Source organism: Anas platyrhynchos, chromosome 5, assembly GCF_047663525.1.
Source record: "Anas platyrhynchos isolate ZD024472 breed Pekin duck chromosome 5, IASCAAS_PekinDuck_T2T, whole genome shotgun sequence".
NCBI classification, from domain to species: Eukaryota; Metazoa; Chordata; class Aves; order Anseriformes; family Anatidae; genus Anas; species Anas platyrhynchos.
The window spans coordinates 18314080-18341246 of NC_092591.1; the positions used below are offsets into that span (position 1 = coordinate 18314080).

The 27167-nt window shown below is 40.1% G+C and overlaps 2 protein-coding genes across 6 annotated transcripts in view; one reads left to right on the forward strand and one right to left on the reverse strand.

The window, feature by feature from the left end:
* The window catches only part of TTC8 (tetratricopeptide repeat domain 8), a 44689-nt gene extending 35751 nt beyond the window's left edge, over positions 1–8938 (reverse strand). The window contains exons 1-2 of the mRNA XM_027458501.3: positions 8657–8938; positions 1473–1502 (exon numbers count right to left, since the gene is read on the reverse strand). Coding sequence (XP_027314302.1) covers positions 1473–1502; positions 8657–8770 — 144 coding nt within the window. The 5' untranslated portion in view covers positions 8771–8938. The remainder of the gene's footprint in view (positions 1–1472; positions 1503–8656) is intronic.
* A 114-nt stretch (positions 8939–9052) lies between these two features.
* EML5 (EMAP like 5) overlaps positions 9053–27167 on the forward strand; it is a 123703-nt gene continuing 105588 nt past the window's right edge. For 2 of the 5 annotated variants that reach the window (XM_072038372.1, XM_038179393.2), the window contains exon 1: positions 20989–21436. In XM_072038372.1, the coding sequence (XP_071894473.1) occupies positions 21240–21436 (197 nt within the window). In that variant the 5' untranslated portion in view covers positions 20989–21239. Of the gene's footprint in view, positions 10660–12138; positions 12205–14208; positions 14325–16224; positions 21437–27167 lie in introns of those variants that run through there. The other 3 variants (XR_005265953.2, XM_072038373.1, XM_038179392.2) reach the window with 3 other exon arrangements.

Genomic DNA, 27167 nt, shown 5'->3' on the forward strand with positions numbered 1-27167 from the left:
AGTCTGGGGCTTCACAGCCAACAATAATCTTGAATATCATGTATTATTCGTTAATTAGACATCAGTCTGTAGATGATAGTATTGTCCGTAGCAATGCTTGTTATACAATTTCCGATTAGAACAGCAAGAAAAAGAATGTCAAATTCGTTACTTAAGCTACAGAAAGATGACCTTTACCTTAGGAGACAAGAAAATTTTTTACTACTTCAAAATTCTTAACTACTACTAACAAGACCCATTTAAAACAAAAGTAACGTTTAGTTAGCTTTAGCAGTTTACTGTAGTACAATGCACAGTTTTTGCTCTGTGAAAACCTGTAACATTTTAATCTGAAACTAATGCAGAAGCTGAAAAACATCAATTAAGATGAGTAAGAACAGCACTAAACTGGAAGAGCCACATTGCCAACAGCAAGAGGAAAGCTGACTTATGATCACAAAAAGCCAAGAAAATAAATTCATGCATTTCTGAGTAACCACGTAAGGATATTGAGACCTCTACTTTGCACAAGTTTGTCTACTTGAACTGTTGTCTCAGATTCCATTTGTATCATCTGCTCCCTCTGTGCAGGGTTGTATTGGGTTTACATGGCAACATTTTGGTAGCAGGGAGCTACAGGTGTGGCCTCTGTGAGAAAAGTCCACAAGCTGCCATGTGTTAGATAAGGTCCAGTTCCAGCCACCTCCAAAGGGACATGCCACAAATTTTATTCCATAAAACATAGAGCCTAAAAGAACAGACTGCAGTAACTACCTTGAAACGTAATCTTTAAAGTCAAGAAGATATCCATCAGTATTTCCCTGAAATCATTTTGTATGCAAACAACTTACACGACTTCACTGGAACTAACAGGAGACTTGTATAATATGTTTCTAACTGTGGGTTAGGGCTAAAAGAAACCAAGACTTGCACATTACTCTCCTTCCCATTGCTGTAATCTAGTAGTAACATGGACAGAATGAACAATGCATTACTCTCAGTCTTCCATTAGCACAGCAAGGGATCATCACGCAGCTTCAAGATTCCACACTCTACACAAGGTAGGCAGGGAGAAAGAGCTGCAGGAGCAGGAAGGGCATGGGTAATAGCCCACCATTACACTGGATTAGATGAAACATGAAAAAGCCCTGAGAACATAAAGGTTGTTCGATCTGTGAAATACACACTGGCTTTTTCCTAATCTCGCTAGCTGATGGAGGTCATTTTGTTCAAGATAGATTCACTGTAGCTTTCACAAGGCACTGAGCTACTGAACTGCTGAATAAACCTGAAAAATATGTGAGAGAAATATATGTTTGTTTTGTATAAAAACTGCCTATTTAAAATAACCGTTATCAAAATAGTGCCTCACCAATGATGAAAAACAAGTTTATGCCATTAAGGATTTAACAATGAAACAAGTATTATTCAGCATATTAGAAATACTTCCCAATTATTGCATCTAATGATTATATTTAGGGAAAGAATTTTACCTCAAACACGGAGTATCCAGTATCAGGCTCCTGAAAAGAAAAGAAGAGAAATTGAAGAATGGAGAAGCAACGAAAAGTAAAGAACACCCAAAGAATTATGAAATTAAATCAAAATACTTTGTGACCTCCTTATCTTGCTGAAACATTTTCTGACATATATATCCAAATTTCCATTTTATAGCATTTTCTCAATTTACAGACATTTGTGAGTTCATCAATATGTTACAGAACAAAAGCAGATTTACAGTAAGTACTTTTTTCAGACACTGTTTTTTTTGCTGCTGTGGAATCATGCTGGCCCAAACTTAGATTAACATTACAGAATTACTGAAGTGAAAGATGGTCTATTTTCATAGGAGAGGAGAGGAGAGGAGAGGAGAGGAGAGGAGAGGAGAGGAGAGGAGAGGAGAGGAGAGGAGAGGAGAGGAGAGGAGAGGAGAGGAGAGGAGAGGAGAGGAGAGGAGAGGAGAGGAGAGGAGAGGAAAATGTAAGCAAAATTCTCAAAAGTTAACTAGATGATTAAGCCACACACTTCATAATCCCTGCATAATAAAATCCATTGTTATTTGCTGGCAGTGCTGACACCGATATCACACAAGTACATAAAGGAAATTTTCTTCCCATGACAAAAGCTCTTTTTTTTGTACCTTTATGATAGAAGTGACATATTTATTGCATACCAGACAGTAATGCTTTAATGAACTAAAAACAGCAGCCTAATTAAGTTTACCTCAAACAGCTGGAATTTCCATACACTTGAAAACTTGAGGTGAAATTGAGTAAATAATAACAACAGGAAACATGGCTCTATCATAATTTATTGTGCAATTACCACATTTATATAGTATTTATATGATTCTTCACTGCTTCTGCTGTTCAATTGCAGGGACCCCAGCATATTAACTTAGCTTTAGGGGGAAATATAGGGAAGGTGGGAGACAGACATTACTTTCTCTACATCACCATGAATCTGCTGTAGAGTCTGATGATTTCTTTTCTGATCCTAGAGGCATTGGTAAATTTCTTACATATCTGGCCTTGTGTAAATCTACCACAGTTAAGCCAGCTATGTTCAATATAGAATCACAGGATAATTCAGAGCAGAAAGACACTTCAGGAGCTCTTTAGTCCAAAGCCCTGCTCAAAGCAATCTCTGCTGTGAGGTCACGTGAGGTTGCTTAGAGCTTTGTCCTGTCAGGTCTTGAAACCTTCCAAGGATGGAGATTGCACAGTGCCTCTGTGCGACCTGTTCCTCTGCCTGGATCAGAGAAACGTTTTTCCTTATATCAAGTCAAAACCTCTTTCATTTCAGTTGATGTCTCTGGTCTCTCCCCCATGCACCACTGCTGCAAAGAGCCTAGCTCTGTCTTCTTCACACCCTCTGAGTAGTACTAGAAGGCTGTTATCAGGTCACATCAATGTCTTCTCCAAGCTGAACAACTTCAGTTCCCTCAGCCTCTCCTTGCTCCATCCCCTGACCACCTCAGTGGTCCTCTGCTCCAATTTGGCAACATCTCTTAATGGGGAGCTCAAACTTGGATGTATTCTAAATGGACTCTAGTAAATACATAAGTTGAATCACTTCACTCAGTCTACTGGTTACATTCCCCTTAAATAGTACCCAGCATGCTGTTAGCTTCTTTTGCAAGCAGGGCACACCACTGTTTCATGCTTCACCAAGAGAATGGCGAGGGCAGGCTCTTTCCTTTCCTGCATAGTATGACACATGGTCTACATCTCCCAGTTTGAGATTCCCATTTTTATTCAGTAAATTCCAGGACAGCAGGTACCTGGAACACTAGTGATGCCTTCATCTTCCTTCTGTAGCACGCAGCAAATCCTATGCCCTTTTAAGCATCATATTTGGAATCATAAAGTTGTTCATCAGTGCTGAGTGCATAAAAGAGCTTATGAATTGAGTACATGGAACTAAACTTTAATGGAGGGATTAATCTGAGCTGTCTGAGATATACTTGTGCTTGAGCAAGGCACTTAAATCACCTTTACATTTTAATCATATCTTATTAGAAGAGTATGGAGTTCATTTAATATGTCAATTTATTTATAGTGTTTGTTCTCTACAAAACAAGCTGATCTACCTAAGCAATAAAGGAAAGGACATTGCGATATTTGGGCTTGTATTTTACTCACCCCATTGTGTCCGAGTGTTACAGCACATATGGTGTACTAGAAAACGGTTTAAGAGCAGTAGGTGATCTTCCATACCATATGTGCTACAATAACTAATGAGGGCAAGGTTAAGAATACCACGTCAACACTAACTCAGAAATGCCTTGATGTTACAGCTGTGAATCTCACTTCAGGCACTGTTCATTAGTTTAAATAAATAAATAAATAGAAATGAACCAAATTTGCCTATGTAGGAGCATTCATACTGCTAATAATATTCAGAAAGTGACACCCCTCATCACTTAGAAAAAAATAAAGTTGATCAATTATACTTACTAAAAACAATATTCTGTCTTAATTGTAGATGTTAATATTTGGTATACATCCTAACATAGTTTTTCAGTTTTTGACAAGAACTAACTTAAGATCTTAAATAACCCTCAAGCAGGGGATAGAACGCTGTCATTGAAAACAAGATAGGAAAAACAGAAACTAAAATTAAAATGTGTTTTAACATAGGTGGATCCAGTAGCTGCTACTTGTGCAAGTAATCCACTGGAACTAGATTCAGAGTAAAGATTTCTTTGAGAGGATTAACAAATAGCATTGCCCTGTAAGCTTGTACCTCAAAACAAAAGGTCAAATTTATTCTTCATTTACACATATAAATCTTCTTTGAAATTAATAAGATTGTAAAAGCAACGAAGGAAGGATTTAACCCAGATCTCTAAATCCACTGAGGGCATTTTAAAATTAAAGTTAATGTATAGAGTCGGTTAATTTTAAGAACAAAAATATTTAGAAAAACAAAGTTTTCTGATGCTTATAGCCTAGAAAAGGAAATGAAACAAGAATACATACCCTATATTCTAAAAAAGCTTCATTTTACAATTTATTTCAGTTGATGCAGACATGCAGAATATTAAAATCAGTATATATGTATCAGTATATATATATATATGTATATATATATAAAATCAGTATATATATATATGACATGCAGAATATTAAAATCAGTATATATGAAAATGCTCTTCAAGAGGAGCAGAAATACAAAAAACATTACCCAGGAACAGTGACATTACTGTATGTATCAAAGTTATGCATAAATTTATTAATTACAGACTTTTGAACCAATAGCTGATCCCACCTTTTTCATACCAAGTTCCATGTACGTGAACATATACATGATACTTTTATTACGATCTTACAAAAAAACCCGTATGTAAGTAATAGTAGTTGAAAGCACACCCTGGGAGAAAAAAGGACAAACGAACAAGAGCAAATTCTCACAGCAGACGGTTAATCAAGTTAAAGGCAGGACATCCACTTTATGTCCACTAATTACATTAGTCAATTTATTTATTTTTTGTTAAACTACAGCAGGCCTTGTACATTGGTGCTGGTTTACTGCCTTAAATCTGACATATGGAACACAAAGAAGAGTAATCAGATTAGGTAACTAATCAGGATGATCAACAGAGACAGCCATGGATTGTATTTCCTCTAGGTCATTCTATTACTATAAACATAGAAGACAATGTCTGCTTGGTTACAATAGGGAATAACTGAATTGAACATCAGTGCTCTGTGTGTTTGTATGCCCAAATGCTGGTTATAGACCATGTAGTTTTATCTATCTTCAGATAAGATTATTATCACAGAAGTAAACTTCATCAATAAACATAATATTCCTATTTTTAAATGAAGAAGTGCACAAAATATTTTATATAAAAAAAAATATTTGTCTTCCACAAAATAGAACTCAGCAGGAGTTGATTATCATTCTATCACAACGTTAATCATATTTTATTCAAGAACTCTTTAGGAATACGTAACTGATTTTTAAACGTTTTGATTTCACTGATGTGTTTTATAAGCATGCAACTTTATAATTGATTTGATACCACTGCATAAGAAAATTCCTGATTTTAGCTCAGTTGGCTAAAAGGTCACCACCATACCTCTAAAAGCTTCTGATGCCTGCCACATCTGATGACCAAGTTCAAAGAGAGTTTTACACCAGTTAAGATAGCTTGTAAATGTACATAAATGTAAGTATTAGATTATCAGTATACCTATTTTTCAGATCTTCAAATCATCTTACTGTGTTCTACAGAAGACACATTCGGAATACTAAGTTATATTTCTTAATTTACCACTCTCCATACACATACCAGGATGTACTAGCCAAGAAAACATATTTAGTTTATAAGTGTGACTGGCAAAAATACATACTTCCTAGGGTATTGTATAAAGCTGATTTCAACTGCTTCTAACTTTGTGACAGTGTTGCTGTTGCAATGGAGCAGAAGTGGTGATACCATTTAGCAGACCAGCTGACAGGGCTGGGAAAAACAGGCTGTCAGGCATACAGTCTTCTCTCTTAGGCATGACAACACTCAGAATAATCTATGTTCTGTTAGTCTCTTCTTTCACTATCATTAAATCATGCCTTACAAGGGAGAAAGCTATTTGCCTGAGCTTGAAGAAGTTCTGGTCTGTAACAGTCTCAGTTAAACTCAACCATTCTTGGGCATCTCTTTAAAGGATACCATCTCCTATGGCTTGGTCTGCACCATCTCCTCTAAGGCTGTCCAAAGAAACGAATCTCTGCACAGTGAGAGAAGCTACTGCTCCTTCTGTCAACCGGTTGCAGAGGTTGGGAGACCTGTGCTTAGTGAAATATGGGACAACAGGATGAGAACAGATGGCACTGTGATTACAGCAGTTGTGTACTGCCTTGTGGTACACAGCAGCTCATTTAATCCAAACTTTCCATGAGTGTTGTCATTTGTCTGTTTGCTTTCCTGGTGTCCAGCACAACATATCATCGGCCTGATTTGCAGAAATGCCCCTATTAAGGAAGACAGCAGTTCTAAAACATTTGATGGTCAAAACCATCAAACCATTTTAAAGCCCAATAAAATGGATATTTCAGGTTAGGCACTGGAAATGATATACATACCCAGTTTTAGATGTTTCTCCAGGTTATACTAAAATAATAATTTAGTTCACATGAGCAGACAACAGCACCATTTTCCTGGTAGGCAGTTACAGGGGACAGAAATAAAGTTGGATCAAAATGTGTAGCAACTATCAATTTCATAATTTCATTAACTCCACTTTCAAAAGTAAAACAAACTTAAGGAATCAAGAGTCAATCTGCTTGAGAATGGTCTTGGATTCTTAATTAACTTTTTTTTATTAAAAAAGCAATCTTAAATCACTTTTATAGTATTCACAATCACAGCAACAAAACTGATTTTTAATTGCCTCAACGTTAGTTTAGTATTTTTCAAAGATTTATAAAAGTAACAATTCTATTAAATGCAAAGTAAACACACTGCAGTACATGAACATAATTTTGTTTGTTTGTTTGTTTTTTCATTATGTTGTATTAAGTAGGTTCAAACTAGTTTGTAAGGTTTCAACTACATATAAAATACATTTGTGAGACATATTACTATTTCCTTTTCTCTAGGCCTGAAGTCAGGCAGGGTAAACATGTGACAGATTGGTACCTGAAAGCAACAGGCATTAGAAAGTAAGGAGCTGTAAGTTAGGGAAAAGACCACAGCTAGGAAAAGACACAGCTAGGGAAAAGACCTCCCAGGCTTTAAGTATGAGAAGCAGAGTAATAAAATACAGGTGTACATGGACAGATAACCAATATTATGATTTTGTGTTGGTTACAATAAAATTCTACATCTAAAACATAATGAGAACAATTGACTTACATAGAGAAATTCCATTCTACATTAACTCTGCCATGAACGTTAAAGCTGTATTTTAACTTACATAATTAGAAAATGTTTCACCTAAACAGATTTCAAGAGCAAGATTTTGTATGCTGAGTTGGCAAGTCTGGTTCAAGTTGCATTCTTGAAAATGACTTAGCCAATACTCCAATTTTTCCAATGTAGGTGATTCATTTTAAAGTATTTTTTAAATCATTAATTCCTGCTTAAGCAGAGCTCTTAATAAGGATTCCTCAAGAAAATTACATTGAGCAACAGCAAAACAAACTATATTTCAAGTTTATCTCTACGGAAAGCAAAAGACATTTCCTTCTATACTTTCAGGTAGGTTGGAAATACGCTGATGAAATGCACACACTGCGTTTTAAAGCTTTTGACGTGCACAGAAGTGATGCTCAATTCCATTTAGTGTTCAGGATGAGTTTTCTTGGAATTTCTTCTTTAGTAAGAGTTTGCTGCTCGTGGCTCTTTGTTGGTGCCTTAGAGTATAAACCATAAACAAAAGCACTTTTTAAATATCTATCCTCAACCAATGTAAACACTTATTGTGCTTTATATTTACACAATCATGTGATTGCGCAGCTTTCTTTAAAGATACTTTCACCCTGTGATAAAAAGAATTGCCTTCAAGATTCTTAAAAACTGTGCCTATAAAATGCTTTGGGAGACATGACTTACTATAAAGTAACTGTGATGAAGACGATCAATTTGATTACTGCTTTCCAAATCTAGCAGTAAAAACTTTGTCACACTGAAAAATATTAATTCAGATGTAATGTTCCCAAATCCTTCCTTTTTACAGAACAGTGAAAAAATACGTAGGTATAAAACAGATGTCCAATGTTTGCAACTTTGCAACTGTGGAAAGCTAACAGAGAGGGCTGTTCTGTGGTAGTGCTGGGAGCCAGGCTGAGGTAAAAGGGTTTCAGTAACCGTGACACCGAACATCAGTGTAAAATCAACAGCAACACCCGCAAACAGGACTGATTAGGGCCTTGGCTTTTCCTCCTTCGGCAGCTCCAAGTGTTCAGGGAGGGCGAGCAACCCCGGCTCCCCGCTGCTGTCCCGGCGGCGCTCCCCTCACCCGGCGGGCCGGGGCGGGGCAGGGGTAGGGGCAGGGCAGCTCGGTGCCGCCCCGGCCAGGCCCCGGCCCGCTAATGGGGGCTCGCAGCGGGTCTCTCCAGCAGCACCCGCGGGCACAGCGAGGGGCACCGCCGAGGAACCCCCACCCCAGCCCAGCCCGGCCCAGCCCCTCGGCGCCCCCGGCCCGGCCTCCCCGCCCGGCCCCGCTACCTGCTCGCCGGGCACCGCCTCCAGCAGCTGCGAGCAGAGCTCGGCGCACTGCCGGAATTTCCTCCGCCTGAAGCAGCTCCAGGCCCGCAGCAGCGGCTCCATGTCGGGCCCCATCCCGCCGCTCGGCCGGGCCGGGGCGGAGCAGGAGGGGGAGCCGGGCTGCGGCTACGGAAAGGGCAGGCTCCGCCTCGGCCCGCCGGGCCTGCGCGCCGCCATGGCGACCTGGGGCTGGGTCAGCTCAGCCCCTGTGCCCCCCTCTCGGGGGTACCCCAAAAACCGGGGGGTAGTGCAGCCCCTGTAGGTGGCCACAGCTGAAGTTAGGCCTGTGGGTTTCCAGGAATGCGGCTTTAGCCTTGGGTTCACTCGTTGACCTATTTTCAGCGTGTATTTTGTGCTGTTCCACTGTCTGAGCGCAAAGCTCCTCACAGGCCGCTGGAGAAGCTGCTGGAGTTAAGTCAGTACCGAGGAGACTTTCACTGTGTAAATCAGTAAAACTCCTATTAATTTAACCAGGGCTTAAAGCTGATTCTTACTGAAGTCAGACCTAGATTTCATATTGCCTTCAAAGAAAGAAGGGATAGGCTCATTATTGATGGCTGAAAGAGGAGTTAAATCTGTTGCGCTGAGATCAGCAGACTTCAAATAAACCCAGTGCTCTAAAATTGTGTCCTACTGCTTGCTGCTATAGTTTCCAAAATGTAAATTATTAAGATCCATTTGGAATTGAAATATATGCCTAAACAAGAATAATACAGTTCCTTAATCCTCATTTGAGTGAAATGTCCTATAGAGCTATGGGAGTCTTGCATGAAAAGAGCACAGGCTGCTGTGAATAAGTCTTGCAGACTCCATTGGTTCCTTCATTAGTTTCTGCAAAGGCAAAATAAGACAGATGTTTAGAAGAGAAAAAAGCTAGAACACAACTTGTACTTTGTATTGTAAGATTCTGATTGCAACCATCAGCCCAAGGAAGAAAAAATCTCTAGGGATGCTTGAAGAAACAATTAAAAAAAAATAAAATGAACTTTTGACATGAAAATCTCTGATGGACAAAAACTAATGTGATAGCTGAAACCATGTTGTTGGTGATTTAACACATTGTTCTGATTTTAATCCTTATCTCACCTAAACTATCAGTTTGTCTAAGATTGAAGCTGCTTGAAATGGATGTCTGGGCTAGTAATATCAGTGTGAAGTGGAAGATGCAGAAATAGAAGTGCCAGTCCATCATTATTGTTTATTCTAATATGGGAACAAATGACTTGAACTGAAGTAGCAGCTAAGGACAGCTGGCTTTTGGTTGTCTGATGGACAGTGCACTGGGAAGCAGTGTTCTGAGTGAAGTCTTTTCCGGGACCTGTGGCATTCCCAGTGAAAAGTGGAAAGGAAGCAACACAACAGTGTCTGTCCCTTCTCTATTTTTAAGTTGTTGTGGGAGACAGTATGTGCTGCATTCCTGTAAAATATGTAGGAGACTTGCACAAGGATACTTGCGCTATACCTCGGGTCAGTCAGGAGGGTGAGCAGTATTTTTCTTGTCAGACCATCTGCTGTGATACTGCTACGCAGTTGTAGTACTGTGGTTGAGTGACTACTGGGGCCTAAGGATCCAATTTTGCTATAAATTCTTTTAAGGTGGCAAATCCTTCAGCATGTATTTTATGCTTAGACATAGCATGATGTGCTGTTCAGAGAGATTGTGAATATTGGCCAGACATGATATAAAATAAATGTTGTCCTCCATAAAGCTTTGGGAGTATCGGCTCTAAGCTGTGGCACTGTTTTATTCTTGAAAACAAAAGGAGGTATTTTCACACGAGGGAGAAATCGAGTGGCTTTACTCATTGGGCTGGCTCCAGTGCTGGAATGTCTGACTGTGGAAAAAGGATGTCCTGATCCTGGAGAAACATTGCAAGGAAAACTCCATCCAATATTGACAGATTTCTGCATGAGCAGAGCACTTAGGCAAAATTACACATTATTCAACCTGTCCTACATTTCAGGTAAGGTCAGTTCCTTGTGTAGTCTCTATTTGGGTGCTGAGTGCCAGTCCTACCTTCTCTGCAGGCATAAAAAAGCGTTCCGTCTGTCACAAGCTGCTGCTGCTACTAGCTGAGGCCAAATGTCCCAACATGCTGCTGGACACCAGTCCTTTGTGCATACATCTTTCTATGCATGAAGTGAGCCACTGGTGACTTTAAAGTTGTTAATTTAAACTGTATATGCTAGATCTGAAAAGAATTCAACTAATGGGGCAGCAAGTAGGTGCCCCTATGTCCCCTGTATGTAGCTACGCTGCACAACTGGCCTACAAGTAAGATTGCTCTGCCATCAAATTGTATTCTTCATTGGGCTGATAGAAGCCTGGAGAGTGTGCTCTGCTTCTCAAGAGTTTCCTCACACAGGCTACAGTGCATGAAATAACTCTCAGTCACAAACAAATGGATTGCAGTTCTTGTTGTAGAAACACATGCTCACAGCCTGGGAGACTGAACGTTTGGGCCTCCTTTACAAAGCTTTAATATGGTGTATTTCAATCTCTGGCATTAATATCTACAGGGTATTAAGGAGCAGTTTTCAGGTCTGGAGCATTTCCTTTGTGATGCCATTTATTCAAATATATTCCTGCCATCCCATTTGAGAGCGGGAAGTATTACCACAAAATAGCTGTCCAGTGGCTTATGGAAAATTAGTGTTTGGCTTCAGTAAAATTAGTAGTGCATAAATCTCTGTATTATACTTCAGGAATGATCACTTTTAGCAGACCTGTGCGTAGCACGTGGAAAAAACACTTTTGCATGTGTTTGGAAGCTGCTTAGTTTCCTTCCCATAGCTAAGGGTTAATACATTGCTTTGGTAACTTGCTAGAGCTATCTGCTGCTTTTACACTCTCTCCCCCCAAAATGAGGAAAATTTGTCCTGTGGAAACTTGGACAAAATAGGTTTGCAATTATATTGCGGATATACTTGATTTGTGGGAGAAAAACAAATTACAAATGTACTGTTTAACATTGATGGAAATAAGTTGGTAATTTAGCAACATCAACAGAGAGATTGTCTAGGTGCAAGATGGATTTCACCATTTGAAAATTACAAGTCATGCTTATTTGTAACATTATGAAAGGTGGAAGTTGTTTGGATTGAGCAGCATATAGGTCTGTCTGCATTCGTTTTTCTAAATTTTTGTAGTCTAGTGGTTAGTCCCTTCAGTGATAGATATATGATAAAACTATACAGATAGATAGATACATGATAAAACTATAGAAATCACCAAGATTTATTTAAAAAGTCATGTGCTTGCCTTGTGTAACTGTGTGCCTTTGTTGTACTGGAAGTGACTTGACCTCAGCAAGTACATTTTGAGAGACTGTTCTCATCTTCTGTGAAAGGGCAGGAGATTCAGTAGTGCTGCTTTGCTTTATTTATAGCTTATTGAGATGTTATTATTGTTTTGTAATTTGTTGGCACATTTTATTTGCAAGGCTTATTTGAACCTTGGCTTCACTTATTTGAACCATGTCAAAGAACAGAAAATTCAGGTATCAGAGGTAAGGGACAGTTTAATTCCCCTTCTGTCTATGGGTTATTTTTTACTTGAACACTGGATGTCCCTGAAACAGGCTACAATAAAAAGTATTATTGTAATAATTTCTAAATGAAAATATTAGGAATCTCTACTAAATATCAGGAATCTGTTATTATTCATCTTTATTCATAAAACACATGAACTTTTATAATTGCTTTTTAGAAAACGTAGGGTTTTTTGACCTGTATATTTTGTGTACTGGATTTCAGTTATGTTTCAATTTATTTTTCAATTACTCGTCAAAATCAAACGTTGCTTGGAGGTTCAAATGTGCCTCCTATTTTCACCTTTTTATTTTAATACTTTTTTTTTTTCTTCCTTCGAACAGCAGCTCTTTAAACTGATACTGAAAACCTGCTCTGAAAGGATAGATGAATTTAATGTTTTTGTCCTTTATATACTCCTACAGAATAAGCTATTGGTATGTCCCAAATGCTTTGTGTTTTGCAAATGTTCTTAGGACTGTTCTGCATAGTCTCTTAACATTCTAAACTATGAATACGAGGTACATGAAATAGCCTCTTAGAAAGTGCATATGGAAGAGTAGGACAGGGCCCACTGATAGCTAATATCCATTTCATTCTAAAAACATGGAAGCTATAGGGTGACTTTGCTGTTCCAAGTCTTCTGTGCACCAAGCAGTCATATTTGTTTCTAATGCTAATTCTCAGGTCTAGTAACTCATCATGAATTCACATTCTTATGATAAAAGCAGGAAAAATGTTGTTTCCAAAATTCTGTTGGTTTCTAGTGAAACTCTGTGGTGAAGCAATATCCCTCAGACAATAGCTAAGTCATACAGGTTCAGTCTTTGGCTTCTGACAGTTACTCATTTCTCTCCAGACATAAGAATACAGAAGAAATATGTAATTGGCAGTTCAGTACAATTAACAAGGGTTTGAGAAGGAACATTGATGTCACCACACATCTGCCTGCAGATTGCCTCAGCTAGGAACAATTTGACTTGCCTTCAAATAAGAGTTGGCATCACGAAAGAATACATGCGAAAAGGGTTCATTCTAATGATTCGGATACATTGGGTACAGGAAGAATTGAGAGCAACAGGTTGTAGAGAGCAAGTTTTGCCTTGTGTGCTTTGAGTAAACGCAAACAGGATTATAGATCAGGCCTGCTTTATGGGAAGGTATGTACTTGTGGCAGAAGAGCAGAAAGGAAGTTCCTTCTTCAAGTGCTCTTTTCAGCAAGGACCTTGCCACCTGAATTTGAGTTCATATAATGTTTGCTTGTAGTACCCATGTATTATGGATCCTAGGAACTGTTGAGAGGTCCTGCAAATGAAGTTATGTGAAGAGAGCAGCTCTGTGCTGAGGCTCAGATTCAGCATCAGGGGAAGTAATTTGCAGTAGCAGTGAGAGGTTCCGTTCTGTGACCAGCCAGTACAACATTATCCATCAATAGCAGCTCTTGCTGTCATTGGTAAGAATACTGCTGCTTCCTGCTGATCATACGTGATATCATAACCATGGTTACCATGGTCTAGCTGAATAGAGATCATCCAGTAGCTGATAACAGAATTTAGGTGGCAGCACTGTTCAGGTCCCAAGCCATTAACCTTCATGTGACCTTAGATCTACTCTGTTCTACTTATGCGTGGACTGAATACAATCTCTGTGATCAAAACTGCACAGCCTTTAGTGTACAGCAGGAACAGGATGCTTTTCAAGCGAGACAGTTACCTTCCTTTTTATCTTTAGTGTTTCATGTGAGGCACTATTTCTTGTTTGAGGCAGACACTCTGTATGCTCTGCTGAATATAGATTGTTGTTCACCACAACTAGCAGGAATCAATGCAGCTATAAAAAAAAAAAAGAAAAAGAAAAAGTGGCCTATGAAAAAGGCTGCAATGTCATTTACATTTAAACATAGGTTGCAAAATTTGCAAAGGATCCTCTGATGACGGGATGCTCAGCTTAAAAATAACTAGGCTTGACTCCTTTCTTTTCAGGTTTAAAACGTGAGCACCTACAGTACAATCCTATTTGCAGTGAATCCTGAAGATCAAAGTAGGAGCCCTTGGAGTAATGAGTTAATAGTCTTATCTGAGAAGCTTGATGTAAATGGGTATGCTCATACAGATACGTGTACATATGTATATATAAAAGATAGCACGTGGTCTGCTGTATTAATCACAACACCATTCCGGCAGCAGCATTTGTTATATGCCTGTCTGTTCCTATAAAAAATGATGTATGTACCATATGAATCCAATTTCTTCCTTTTATGAGTGTTAGTCTTTTTTGTTATTTATTTATCCTTTTTAGAGGAAAATGTGGCAAAAATGTGGGGTATTTTATATATAGCAGCTTGTGCACAGTAAGTTAGAGTAAAAAGCTATGTCATGTAGTAGTCTCTCTCATATATTTTCTTTTACAATTAGAATCACTTTAAAATGAAGTATTTACTGTCCTTAAAATAAGCTTACTTTACTTCAGTCAGGTGGTATGACCGCAGGGAACCAACCTACAGGACTTAGTATCTGAATCACAGTTTGGTTTAAGTTGGAATGGGTCTTTGGTTGCTGTCTAGTTCAGCCTCCTGCTCAAAACAGGCTTAACCTCACAGTTGCATGAGGTTGCTCAAGGCCTTGTCAAGCCAAGATGAGAGAAGCTCTGAGGATGGGGAATTCACAGCCTCTTTGGGCCACCTGTTCCAGTCTGTTCAAGTGCTTAGTCAAATCTGATAGTGTGGAGTCGTACAATGAAATGAGTTACTTCAGGGTTTGCATTCCAGTACTGGATTAATAGTGCTACACTATTTTATGTTTCTCAGCTTTACAAAAGTTAACGCTATCATTTTCTAATGGTTAAATATTTCACTTCCTTCTCTTCTTTTGAATATTTATATGCTCTGTGGTAAATTGTGTCATATTTGATAAATCTTAATTATTGTATGTTGATTTTGATTTAAAACAAAGCTCTTTCATGATTTTAGAGCTAAGCATTTTGAGAGCTTTTGCAAAATAGACATTATTTTTTCAAAACCTTGTCAACTGTTGTGTAAGATGTCATTTTGGGCTGACAGTTTTTAATCTAATGCTTTGCATCAGCTAGCTGAAATATTGATCCTTCCCCCACAAAATATTAACCACATACTTTGGGGTTGATCACCTTACTCTATCCTAAGTGTAAAGAAATAAACTGAAAAGAGGTAGAAAAATTAACGCTGCAAGCAAGCAAGGTTTTTCTTCCCATTGTTTTAGATCATATAAGATTCAGCCAGAGATGGCTGTCACATAAGTAGAATTTAAAATGAAATGCATTCTATATTTAGTTTAGTCAACAGTTGAAATCAATTCATGCTGAGAGTTCAGAAACAGATTTCCATCAGAAGCCTATTGATAGAAAACGCATTGGGATTTAGTCAGCCTCTCTTTATGCACTTAATTTAAGCCTGTTTAGGTTGTCATCTGTTATTATCAAGTGCTGGTGCCTGATACAAGTTCTTCAAATCACCTAGATGAATTGCTTCAGTACGCATATGATTGTGCATAAAATGCAAGCTGAAAAAACTATTTAAATCCAAATGTGTGTGGTGTGTAGAGCCATATTGTGAAAACACAATGTCATCGCTGAAAAAAACTGAGTGCTCCACTGAGTGGCTTCAGAATGCATTCTGGCGTCAGATTTTTGGCAGTCTGAAACATAGTACTTTCTTCATTGTTTATAGACTAAAAAGGAATTTTTGGGGTGAGCTGTTCCCATGTGCTGCCATAGATTTTGGGGGCAGTTTTTAAAGTTTGTGATAGATATTTTAAGAAAGAATACAAGTGGTGATGCCTAACTTCTGAGGCTAATATTAAACATCATTTTACTGAAACAACTTAAAATCCATAAATAAATGTAGCAGTTTGCATTTTATGTGGGGGAAAAAAGCACACATGTCGTGATGGAAACTCTTAGGCTGAGATTTCTGCCATTTAAATCATGGTAGAAACCCTTTTTTCTTTCTGTCTTTCTTTCAGAAGAGCGGGGATTTCATCTTCGGATTACGGGAGAGGCCCGGTCCTAAAACAAATCTTGTACTAATGTCAAGGTTAAGGGAGCTGGCACAGTTTTCAACAGTCATGTTTCCTTGGCAGTTTCAGAAGGTGTTGTTTACTGATTGTTACTTGTATTTGCATCACTTCCTGTCCTAAACAGATTTATTTATGCTGTAGAATGTCCAGAAGAAGTTGTTGCCTTCTGTCCTAATGATGGATGAATTTAATTTCAATGATGCTTGTATCTTGCCTCTCCCTTTAGCTGCCCTATCCTAGGAAACCATTATGTGAGGTCATTTCTAAATCAAATTTCCGTGAATAAATGTAATGCAACCCTGGTTGCTGTCTGTGTAGTGATAATTACATGCTCATTGTCTTTTCAGTAGAGTGTCTATTTGTTCCAGTGCCTGGAATGGATGTCTACTAAATGAACAGAGTTCCTATGGTTATCAAAATGCAATTTACCTTTGCAGAAACAAGAAAAATTAATGTCTCTAATATTTACTTTCATACACATGTAACTGTTCTCTTGTCATTCCAGCCATTGTATCTGTTTGATCAGTCAGTACCAAAAGAAAACACATACGTTCAGAGTTACCAACTTTATAATAGAACTTGCCTTGAAAATGGCTACAGTGTTGGATAATGCTTCAATATAGGACATGGTTTTAAAGAGCAACTGGGTTTTTCTCTTTGGAGCAGGTCACCTACAACATTTTGAAATTGATAGAATTCTTAGAGGCACAGTATTACATACTCAGGACTTGTTGCTCTTCAGTTTGCCATTTTACAGCACGTTATTGTAATAGTATCTCCATCTGTAACTATTCCTTGTATTTGCTCCCAGCCTGTATTGCCTAAAATCTTCTGTGTTGAGGAAATATGTGAAGAAATCAATCACTATTTTTCTGTGCCATTTTCTTATCCTTAATTGGTTGCTTTGCTTCATGATGATGCACCTACTGATCATTTTCAAGGCTTTCTGTATCATATGTCTCATTAATTTAGTAATATGCCTTAATCCTTTAAAAGTCTCTAACAACTTGCATCTTATGTATAAGTATATGGTATAAAGTCTCATGTTAAATTTTCCATTTTCTGAAGGAGAGTTAATTCACTTTTTTAAACTTCACCATACTGCCTTTTTTTTTCTTGCCTTTTTCTTGCCTTATTACTTTGATCCAGTAGTAAACAGACCTTAGTGATCCTTAGTTTATGCCTCAGTGCTATTAAGTGGTAGCAGGTAATTCTCATCAGAGTTCTTAAGGACTTTTCCTCTTAAACAGGTCCCTTAGTTTTGCAAAATCTTATTTTGTGTTTCCATAACAGACGGAGACCATTTTATCCCCAAGGATGTTGAAATTAATGTTGTCACTGTTTCTCATCTGTCTCATATTTTATAATTACTACTTGAACCAGCTACTCTGTATTACTTAGGGCTTAACAGAGAATAATCCCTCATTTTGTGTACTCTGGAATTAGCTGTTCCAAGAGCATTTGTTTAAGAAATCACTTCTTTAAACCTTGTTCCATTTAGCGGAATGAGATACATTGTAAATATGTTTACACTATGCTAAGAAGTACATCTTTGTATAAATAGGTGTTGTAAGATGTTGAAATGCCAGCTACTAATTTTATTTGAAGAAGTGATGCACTTGTGTCACTGTATACATGCAGCTGTATATACATTGTGTGTACATGTTTGTATGTCATTTTGTTGTTACTTAAAAAATGGAATGTGCTGTGATTTGTCTGACATCGTAGGAAAGAGGTAACACCAGTCAGAGGAAGCTACACACTTCGTTTCGCTTACAAAATACCTTGATGGAAGCACATAAAACGTCTTATTTGCCCCAGAAGTCATTCGGTTCCCTCTCTGCCCGCTGGAACCTGTGCCCCCGGCGGCGGGCCCGGCTCAGCACCGCGGACAGCGCCGCTCAGCACGGCAGACAGCACCGGGGGGACCGGGGCGAGATGGGCAGGCTGCTGGGTGCCCCGGGGGGTGGCTGTGCTGGAGCTGAGCTAGGCAGAGCACAGCGAGAGGAAGGACTCGGGAGGCTATGCTGCTGCTTGTTCCTGGCGAAACCAGACGGTGGGTGTGTAAAATTGCACTTGCACCCCTTACATGCAGGCATGAGGTTAGCAAACTATGACCAAGAATAGTTTATCTCTGGGAATTTTCTCAGACATTTCCTTATCCAAGAGGTGGTAGCCAGCTCTGCAATAACCAGATGAAAATATTTATGTGGTGTTTGACATCAGCTGCTCCCATCTTCCTTCCATGCAAGTTTTTCCAACTTTGTTTTTAGGTAACAGTTAGTAGCCACTACCATTATATATTAAGGTTTCTTCCTGATTGCTGTTTTCTCTTTTTGATTTCAGTCAGTAACAGTGTTTTGGAATGTGTGGCTGAAAGCAGCCTTTTCACTTTCACTAAATAACCAGATATTCTCTTGCTCCAATTTGAATCATGAATAAGACACAAAGATTAAAGTGTTAGCTCCACTGAAGTTAATACCACACAATTAGTATTGATCTCAAGAGGTCTACAGTTTCACTTTAATAAGCCACCAAAAGTTTACATTTATATAAACTAGCAGAAAGTATAGAGACAATACTTACATATTTTTGTCCATTCACATTTAAATATGCAATCAGCCAGCAGGAAGGAGAAAATTAATATATTCTCAATTCACAGCATGAAAATACTCCCACTTGCAAATGCAGAAGTCAAATATACATCAGATGCCTTTGTCTGCTTATAATGAAACCAATTAACATTTAAAAGCTTGTAACAAGTTGTTTCAGTCACCATGTGTGCTCTGTACTTTTCAAGCTTACTTTCTCATCAGCTTCACCTTATGAATGAAGTGGTCTTGTGGTTGCAATGTCTTACTTTTTTAACCTCCATTTACTTGTAACCTTATAGAACTGCACAAAATCTTACTAGAAAATTGACTGAGTGTGTATTGACATTCAAAACATTCTGTGGAATTTAAGGGGAAACAATGCAACAATTTATTATTATTATTATTTAAAGCCCGTGTTCATTTGTTTTCCATGTTATTTTCAGAAAGAGACAAACCCTGGTTGTTATGGACTTTTTCTGTAACCACCTCTCCCATCAAGAGAGCTGGGACAGCAATACAGAACAGCTGCACAAAGTTAGCATCAGATTAGAAATTACAGTACAATTTTTACTTCTGAGAGGAGCTAGTTGGGAATTTTCCAGCCTGTTTCCCTGCCTAGTCCCCCATCTTGGGGAATCCTGTGAAACTGGGGCTACCCAAGTTCCACGGCGCTCTGTCTGGATGGCAAATAGAAGGGAAAAGGACTGCTTTTGTGGAAGTAACATTTGCTTTATCTGTTGGTGAATGCATATGGCTTTTTGTCTTGATTAGAAATAAAAGCCTTTTTCTTTCTTTCAAAAGATGTAAACTTTTCATGGAAGGGGGAGTTTTCTTGGCTGTATATTTGAGTTGTTTTAGGTTTTGCACGAATCTCTCTGTAGACTTCTGTTATATATATGTTGTGTTGATTTCAGTGAACATGTGGGATTGAAAGCTGCATCTGATCCTGGTGTCATAATCCTCATTGTCAGTGCTCTTGGTGGTCTAGGCTGAAAATATGTTAGCTAAGCGATTAGAATGCTTACATGCATCTTTTTACATGTTTTTTTAAACAATGAAAAGAATATTAGATCTACTCAAAAAGATTAAAAAATAAAAGATTAGAAAAACTCCTGCTAATTAAACCAGAAATAATGTAGCACAGAAAAATGTCTCCAACATGCAGTAACTAGTCAGAAATTTTTGTGGAAGAAATGTCGATATGACTAGTGAAATAATACAAGAGGAATAGAAGTAGAAGAAATGGAGATTTAGAAATAAATCCAGACAACTGGTAAACAGCTGGGAAGTCAAATCTATGCTGAAAGTAACAGGAAAATGATTGGGTTCATTTTCCATTGTCAAACCAGGCTGGTTATCTGGGAATTTTTAGAACTGGTATCCAACTTTAGAGTGCAAAATGTTGTGTATGTTCATGTAAAGCACATTTAGGTAGCTAACTACCCTACAGGCTGACAAAGCTGTGAGGGAGCATGTTCTCCTGACCAACATTTTGGACGTGGCGAGGGGGTTCGCCTGCATGAGTGCCTGATGCAACACCAAGAAGTTGCTCCCATCTGTAACGTTGGGAAATGGCAACTTTCCTGTGTAAAAAATGGCAACTTTCCCATGTAAAAAATGACAATTGTCCTGTGTAAAGAATGGCTTTGCAACCTTCCTGTGACTTTGAGAGCCAAGGCTGAAAAGTTGGGTGCTCTTCTTTCACAGAAGGCAGAATGTGATTTGACGGGAGTATGCACAGATGCAGGTGTGACTTCTGCGTGGTGCATGAGGCAGGGGGTTAAGGGGTTAAACATTCGCCCTTAAATATTATGGTTGACCTTTTCTTCATATTCAGCCAGCGTGCTGGGCGAGTGGCGGGAACGTGATGAGGTAGCTGTGGTAGGCTGAGGGGCACCAAGTCAGAAAAAAAAAAAAAGAAAAAGATCAGAAAAAAAACTAGATAAAAAGCTTAGGAAAAGATAAAAAAAGAACCAAGAAGGTGCGATGGGGAAGCGCCTTCGTTCCTCCCCCTGCCCGGCAGCCGCTCAGCCCCTCCTCAGGCCGCCATCTCCTCAGGCTCTGCCCCCTCCCTCCCCTCGCCTCTCTCCCGCCTGGCGGCGCTGTCCCCGCGCAGGCGCACTGCGAGGCCGGGTCGCGGCGGGGGGGGCTGGCTCGCGCGGCGCCCCGTGGGCGCGTGCCGCGCTGCAGCCATGTCAGGCGGCGGCAGGCGGCGGGGCGGGCTCGGGCGGCGGCGGCGCCCTCTGTGAGGCGGCGGCTGCGGACGAGCGGCGGCGGCGGGCCTCCATGTCGGCCGCCAGGGATTAAGGCAGGGACGGCCGAGGCGAGCCGAGCCCGGGGGGGCGCCGGGGCGTGCCCGGCGGGGCCATGGCTGACCGCAGCGCGCCCGGCTGCCACCTGCGGCTGGAGTGGGTCTACGGTTACCGGGGCCACCAGTGCCGCAACAACCTGTACTACACGGCGGCCAAGGAGATCGTCTACTTCGTGGCGGGGGTCGGCGTCGTCTACAGCCCCCGCGAGCACCGGCAGAAATTCTACCTGGGGCACCAGGACGACATCATCAGGTACCGCCCGGCCGGGGCTCCCGGGGCGGCGGGGGGGCGAGGAGGAGGAGGAGGAGGAAGGAGGCGAGGGGGGGCCCGGCCGTGCGAGCTGCCGAAGTTGGTTTGCTAAAGGGCATCAGCACGGCGGCAGGGTGAAGCCGAGAGAAGCCCCGCGGGGTCTCTAACCGTGGGTCCCGGAGCGCGTCGTGGCCCCGGCGGTGCCGAGGGGTCGGCGGGGGCTGCCCGGGAGCGTGAAGGGCGGCTGTGAGCCTGAGTCATGCGGGCGCTGCCCCCGGTAGGTGTCAGTGCGGGGGGATCGCCAGCTCGGGTCTCCGCTTGTCCTGTGCCGGAGAGTTGGAAGCAGCCGGTTTGGGATTTGGTCAGTCACTTACAGCACGGAATTTGTTGTATTTCGGGGCTCAGCGCTCCGAGCCGTGCCTTCCCTGTGTGTGTGTCACTCGTAAGTAACAGGTACGGCGTGCAGAGGGCAGAGCTGATGCCGGGTCCTTCCTTCAGGGTTCTGTACACGCCAGAAATCGGCCATCACAGCCGCTTTTTTCTTGGTTTAAGCCCTCACGAAGGACTTTCAGTACTTTTGAAGTATGGCTGTGAATGTCCCCTACTGGGCTGTCAAGCCTATAGTGCATTTCTTCTCGGTGCTTTTTAAAAATGAGAAGAAAAAGCTGGGAAGACAGTGCACCATCACATGCAGCTCTGCTTGAGTGTTGGGTGTTGAATCAGGAGTTTGAATCAGTGCTGTTTGCGTCTTTTAATGCTTCAATGTTCTCTTAATCCAGGAAAATGTATTTCTAGAGTGCTGTTAGCCATTTGTGGTGTCAGGTATGGGAAATCCAGGGGCACGACTTCCATCGTGCTAAGGGAGTAAGATCCAAGGTTGCCGTGGTGTAATATTTTCATTCTGTGTCTCCACGGCACCTCTGGGTAGCCCTGTTTTTTTCAGCAGGACTTACTGTGAGACTGGTGTGGTTTCAGCCCCAAGGAGGGACTGGTATCCTCTGGTAACAGTTTTTCCCTCCCTCCCTGCCACCTCCTCTCCCTGCGTTTTGATGCAGCATGCCATATCTGGCCAAAAATGTGACTGAGCTCGTTACTCAGATTAGTACTAAAACTAAGAAAATCTGTCAAGAGAGAGAAAATCAGAGAATGTTACGATGACCTTATCTGGTGCTTTTAGGGGATGTACTTTGGTTTGTATGGAATCCAGCATGCTGGAGTTTCTCCTGCTTTGACTTGTACTGAAGTTGAAAAATAATTGTAAATATGTTAAAGTGGTTTTATGCGGTTAGAATTGCACAACTCATAAATGCAAAAGCTCTGCAGAAATGTTTGTGTGCTTAAAGAAGAATATTCAGTTTAAAAGCAGCATGGCTAATTCTGATAGTAAGGTTAGCCTTGCAGTCAGTGAAGTGTGTTTCTCTTGACTTTATCTAAAAGCAACATTGTACCACTTAAATATCAACATCGCGTACTTTTCTTACCTAAACTTGGGTACCAAAACACATTAGTTCTCAATCTTTGAAACAATTGTTGCAGAAAAGTATTGCATTTTTTAAAATACCATAAAATGGATACAGAAGTGGGATTATATAATACAACAATCAACATTACTTAAATTCAATTATCATATCAGAAGAAAATAATGTGTCGTGTTTTAATGTGCTCAGCAAGTACTGTCATAATGCTGAGACACTTCTGCTGTTTTAGCAGAAGCGACTGGAGGTTTGGTAGTCTTTTTGCAAGTGTAGAATCGCATTTGTGAAAGCAGGTCTGATGTCTGAAAAACTTGGGTATTTAGAGAATCAAACTTCAGTGAACATAGCTGTGTAGCCACGAAGACAGAGCAGGATAGATTGCATGCTTCATGGTGGTATTATTAGTACTCCTCGTTATGAGAACTTCTGTATCATTAGCATGCACTGAACGACATTCTAATTTTAAGCAGCAGTCAGGAAGAGAGGAATTGCAATTCTTAAGCCAGAGACCAGTCCTTATCTTTAATAGTAGACAGTCATATTAGATGAATGGACAGCTAGACAATATTGTTCTGGGGAAAATTTCTGTCTAGCTCTGGCAGTTAGATTGGCTTCTATCTGCTGAGGACTTTAAAGTATTTTTATTAAACAAAAATATATAAACCTGGTGTAAAATTTTTGATTAGATGTTTAGATGTAATTTATTTCCAGTATAAATGTCTCATCTCAATTTCAATTACAATTTCACCTCTAGCTTTGGTTTAACCCTGTGAGTTCACTGTGTACCTAGAAGAGGAGAGCTTTCTTTCCGTGTTTTGTGTTTTAGTTCTATTGAACGGTGTTTTGTATTAGAAGAGAGGAATTAGGATCATTTAGGGCCTCGTCTGTTTTTCTGGTTTTATTTGAATTGAACAATCTTAGTCATTCAGCTGTGACCTATTTCTAAGAGAACTTTTCTTGCTTCTGGTGATCTTTTCATTTTTATCTCTTCTGAGCGTGTTTTTTTTTTTTTTTTGTTTGTTTGTTTGTTTTTTTAATTTCTATCCCTTCTCTTGTGCATCAGCACTTCTTTTTGTTATTGATTCCTGCGTGTGTGTGGACACTTGTGGAAGACGTCACCCAGCTGTAGAAGCACTCTGGAGGTTCGCACCTTTAGAGAATGCTGGTAGCTCAGACTTTCCTGAAGGCTTTTTACATGAGGGAGTAAATTGTCTCCATGAAATCTCAGCTGCCTTACTTTGATAGTGCTGTCCATTGCCTGCAGCATAACCTGATGAATGTCTACTGTGTTTGCAGAGGATGAGATCTCCTCTCCAGCCTGGGCTGTGTGTATGGAGGAGATGGTCATTTTGGAAGGCACGGGAATAACCCCTGCAAAGTTACTGATTTAAACAGTCTTCTGTAGGATTTCATAAACAGCAAAGCTAGCTTGTGAGTTGTACATTGGTGTGCTTTACAGTAGAGGAGCAAGAAACAATGTCTTCAAGTTAGATCTTTGTTCTCTCTTCATAACTTTAGTCATTTAGAGAATAACAAGTTATTTCATATGCATCGTCCTTCCCTCGTCTGAGAGAACCTAGGGGGATCATACTTAATCCTGATCTGTATAAGGATTTCAGAAGATGCCCCCTTGGGGCATAGTGTAACGTGATGCTCATGTTGAGGCTCCTCAGTTGTCTGGGATAGCTGAAGTGTGTTTCTGTACTTTGCTTTCTCTCATGGAAGATGAGAAAATTGGGAATTCTGAACTCATCCACCTTTTTAAATGACTGTCTGCTGGCAAGAGCCTTTGATATTACCAGGGCTACTCTGTATGCTGGTGTGCTCCAAGCAAACTTTTAGACTCTTCCTCTTCTTCCTTTTTCTTTTCTTCCCTTTATGACTGTGACATTTTTGTGAGCTTTGTGGTATTGGAATTTTACCGGGAGTTAACTTTTTACTTGGAATTGATTAAAAGAAAAAGCAAAGCCTAAGATCAAGTCAGTATTTCTTTTGGAGGCTTTTAATAGGCTTAACAAAATGCAGATTTTGCTTTCCATGGAATCTGTTGTTCACTTTGAACAAAGCACTGCTCTGTGAGTCTATCCTTTCATGTTGTTATCTCTACACTGTTGCAAAACATCCAGGTTGTACAGTTTTGAAGGAAGAAAAGGAACAGCATTTCTGACAAAACAGAGGCATAAATTAGGAGGACTGAGGAAGAGATACCCCTCTCTTCCTTGTGTAACATCCAACACATCAGTTAACTGGCAAATAGTAGTGCCATTGTGCATTCTTCCTAGAACTTCTGTCGCTAGTAAACTGGGACTTCACTCAGATGCCTGTGTTACATTTGGATTTTTTTTTTTACTAATGCCAGCACATCTCATGCAAAAAACAAAACAAAACTCTTGAATTTGTGCTGATCTCTAAAAAATGCTGAATTTTTTTGCTACAACAAATTCTGTTACCAGAAACTACCAGATTCTCTGTTAGAGACGGAGGAGAAGGTAATTGGCACTACCTTCAGCACTGCCTTTTTGGTTTGGTTAAAAATATCCAGTTTTGTCATGTCCGTCCGTCCCCCCCCGCCCCGCCATGGCTCTCTGTGTTCAACACCATAGGGGTTGCATGCTTACACAAAGCAGATGTATACCCAAGACAAGCTGAATGAATGGCAAGCTCTTCTCTGTGTTCTGACAGAAAGAGAGGGAATTTCACTGTTTGTTTTTTTTTTTGTTTGTTTGTTTTTAGCAAAATAGTTAATTTTCCAAACCACAGCTTTCGTTAATACAGTTTTTCTTATTTGTTGCTGTGAGCTATTGTAGGAATTCTCTTGGACTCTGTTTCCTAAGGAACAAGAAGTAACCAGAACTCTGGCCACTCTGAAACGTGGTCTTTCTGGGAACACTGTCACCTTCTTATATCTAATAATTTGCCTCAATCTACAGAAGATTATCCTGCTTGAGATTCTGTCACCTTACCCTTGGATTCCAAGGCAAAACAACCTTTTATATTTATTTATTTTTCCTCTAATATCAATATTTCTGAAGTTCTGGTGGGAATCAAAACCTCAGCAATCGTGTCTGCTCCCTGGTGTTGGTGCTGTCCACCAGCTCAGTTTGAAGCAGGTTTTTCCATCTATTGTTGCTCTCAAAGTTAGTCCAGCTGTCACTGCATAAGAAGCTGGGTTCTGGCAGCTGCTGTCTTGGTCTGCTACCAGTAAATGCCCTCCTGGAGCCAGGTCCAGGCTTCCTCCATGGCTCTCAGCTGTGGTTTGCAGACAGAAATCCTATCAGCGCAGTGATTAGTCACGTTCTAGTTTTGAATGATGCCTCAGGTCTTTTCTTCATCCTCTTTTTGTTAATTATGCATTGTTATCACTTTGGATACCTATCTGTTGGATTTCTGTGAAGATGCTGTGTGTTTCCACTGCCTCCTTGTATCATTCTGCCCCTGTTTGCACCCTTTTCATTTCATGCATATCACGAGAAAACCCTATGAAAGGAGAAATGGAAACTTTTTTGCTCTTTTTCCTACAAAACATAACAGTGTATCCCAGAATCATAGAGTGGTTTGAGTTAGAGGGACCTCAGAGATCACCTGTATCCAGGGCTCCTGCCATGGACAGGGACACCTGCCGCTAGAGGGTTTGTAATGCACATGGAAGTTATTTTATTTCTTTCATTTTTAATCTTCCAGTAGACTGACACCCTAAGATCTGTCCTAGTTCTCAAAAACCTCAGTAAATAATTGAAGTAATTGAAAGCTAGGGTATTTGCTATCAGGCTTATTGTCTTGTTCCTGCCTGGAATAAATGTTATGTAGCTCTGACCTAGCCCCAGATAACAATCAAGCATAAATGTTGAGCAGCAGATACTATGTGCAGCTACAAAAATTATCATATAGAATTCTGTTGGTTGGTTTGGCAGGAGATCTATGCATTTTCACCAGGAATTTCACAACTGGTTGCATGTTTTGGATGCCGTGGAATGTAACTGAATGAATACCACCGCTGTGGCACCAGGAGAACTTTTCTTAGTTATCTATTACATGTGCAACCTCTTCTGTTCTTTTGCATTACCAATGTGTTAGAGGAAAATTGTGCTTCAGCGTGTCCTGGTGAGGAATTCTTTGGACACAGCTGAGCTCTGGGTAGTCCAGAACTTCCTTTCTAGAAGGGATCTCTGTTGTTTATTTATTTGTGGAAATAGAAACCCTAAATTATTTCAACAGTCATAGTCTTTGAAGAAGTCTGGTTATCCCGCTTTGTATCCTTG